The sequence below is a fragment of the Chaetura pelagica genome, unplaced genomic scaffold (genome assembly GCF_000747805.2).
Source record: "Chaetura pelagica isolate M959 unplaced genomic scaffold, ChaPel_1.0 scaffold363, whole genome shotgun sequence".
Taxonomy (NCBI): Eukaryota; Metazoa; Chordata; class Aves; order Apodiformes; family Apodidae; genus Chaetura; species Chaetura pelagica.
The window spans coordinates 103,892-104,601 of record NW_009952720.1 but is presented as its reverse complement, the minus strand read 5'-3'; the positions used below and the strand labels follow the sequence as shown (position 1 = coordinate 104,601).

General features: G+C 65.6%; 1 protein-coding gene across 1 annotated transcript in view; it reads right to left on the bottom strand.

Moving 5' to 3' along the window:
* Positions 1-101, bottom strand: part of RGS16 (regulator of G-protein signaling 16) — a 12,265-nt gene extending 12,164 nt beyond the window's left edge. Inside the window, exon 1 of the mRNA XM_009994624.1 lies at positions 15-101. Within this exon, the coding sequence (XP_009992926.1) occupies positions 15-94 (80 nt within the window). The 5' untranslated portion in view covers positions 95-101. The remainder of the gene's footprint in view (positions 1-14) is intronic.
* Between the last annotated feature and the right edge of the window lie 609 nt (positions 102-710).

The window sequence follows — 710 nt, the reverse complement described above, 5'->3', positions numbered from 1 at the left end:
CCACCCACCCTTACCTCTCCAGGCAAGTGATGGGGAGCGTGGCTAAGCCCCGGCACACGCTGAGAGCCGGGCACCCAGGCACCCAGCAACCCATCGGGCCCTTAGGGTGGCAGCCCCGTCCTGTGCCGTGCAGGGGAGACGGGCTTTATAAAGGGGGTTGGGAGGTGGGAGGGGGACCCGGCACCGCTCCAGCCAACCAGAAGATGCTCCCGGCGCTGATAACAGCTTAGGTAGGTTTGTTTTTGCTGCTGTTCGGGGATGGGGTGGGGAGGGGAGGGGGAGTGGGAGGCTCAGGCTTGTCCTTGAGCATCACAGTCGTAGCTGCGTCCTCGAGAACAGGGAAAAAAACAAACCAGGCTCGTTCGCACCGACGTGCGGAGCCCGCTGAGTAACCAGGGCGGGGAGGGGACGGACACCGGTGATTCCAGGCAATTCTTCAGCTCCGTCCTCCTGCTCGAGGATTTCCGACCCTCCCGGCACTGTCGAGGGCTGGTGCGGAGGCATCACACAGCGGGACGCGTCTCCCCGGGTGGTTCAAGCAAAGGGGATGCCCGTCCCCATCAGAGCCGGGCTCTTGTGCAGCGCCCCGGGATGCAGAGCCTGGGGACAGCACCTGGGGAGCCCCAGGGCAAAGCAACTCGCCCACCTTGTGCTGCATGGAGGGCAGAGGGGGGAGGGGTTTCCACATCTACCCCCCCCCCCCCCCCCCC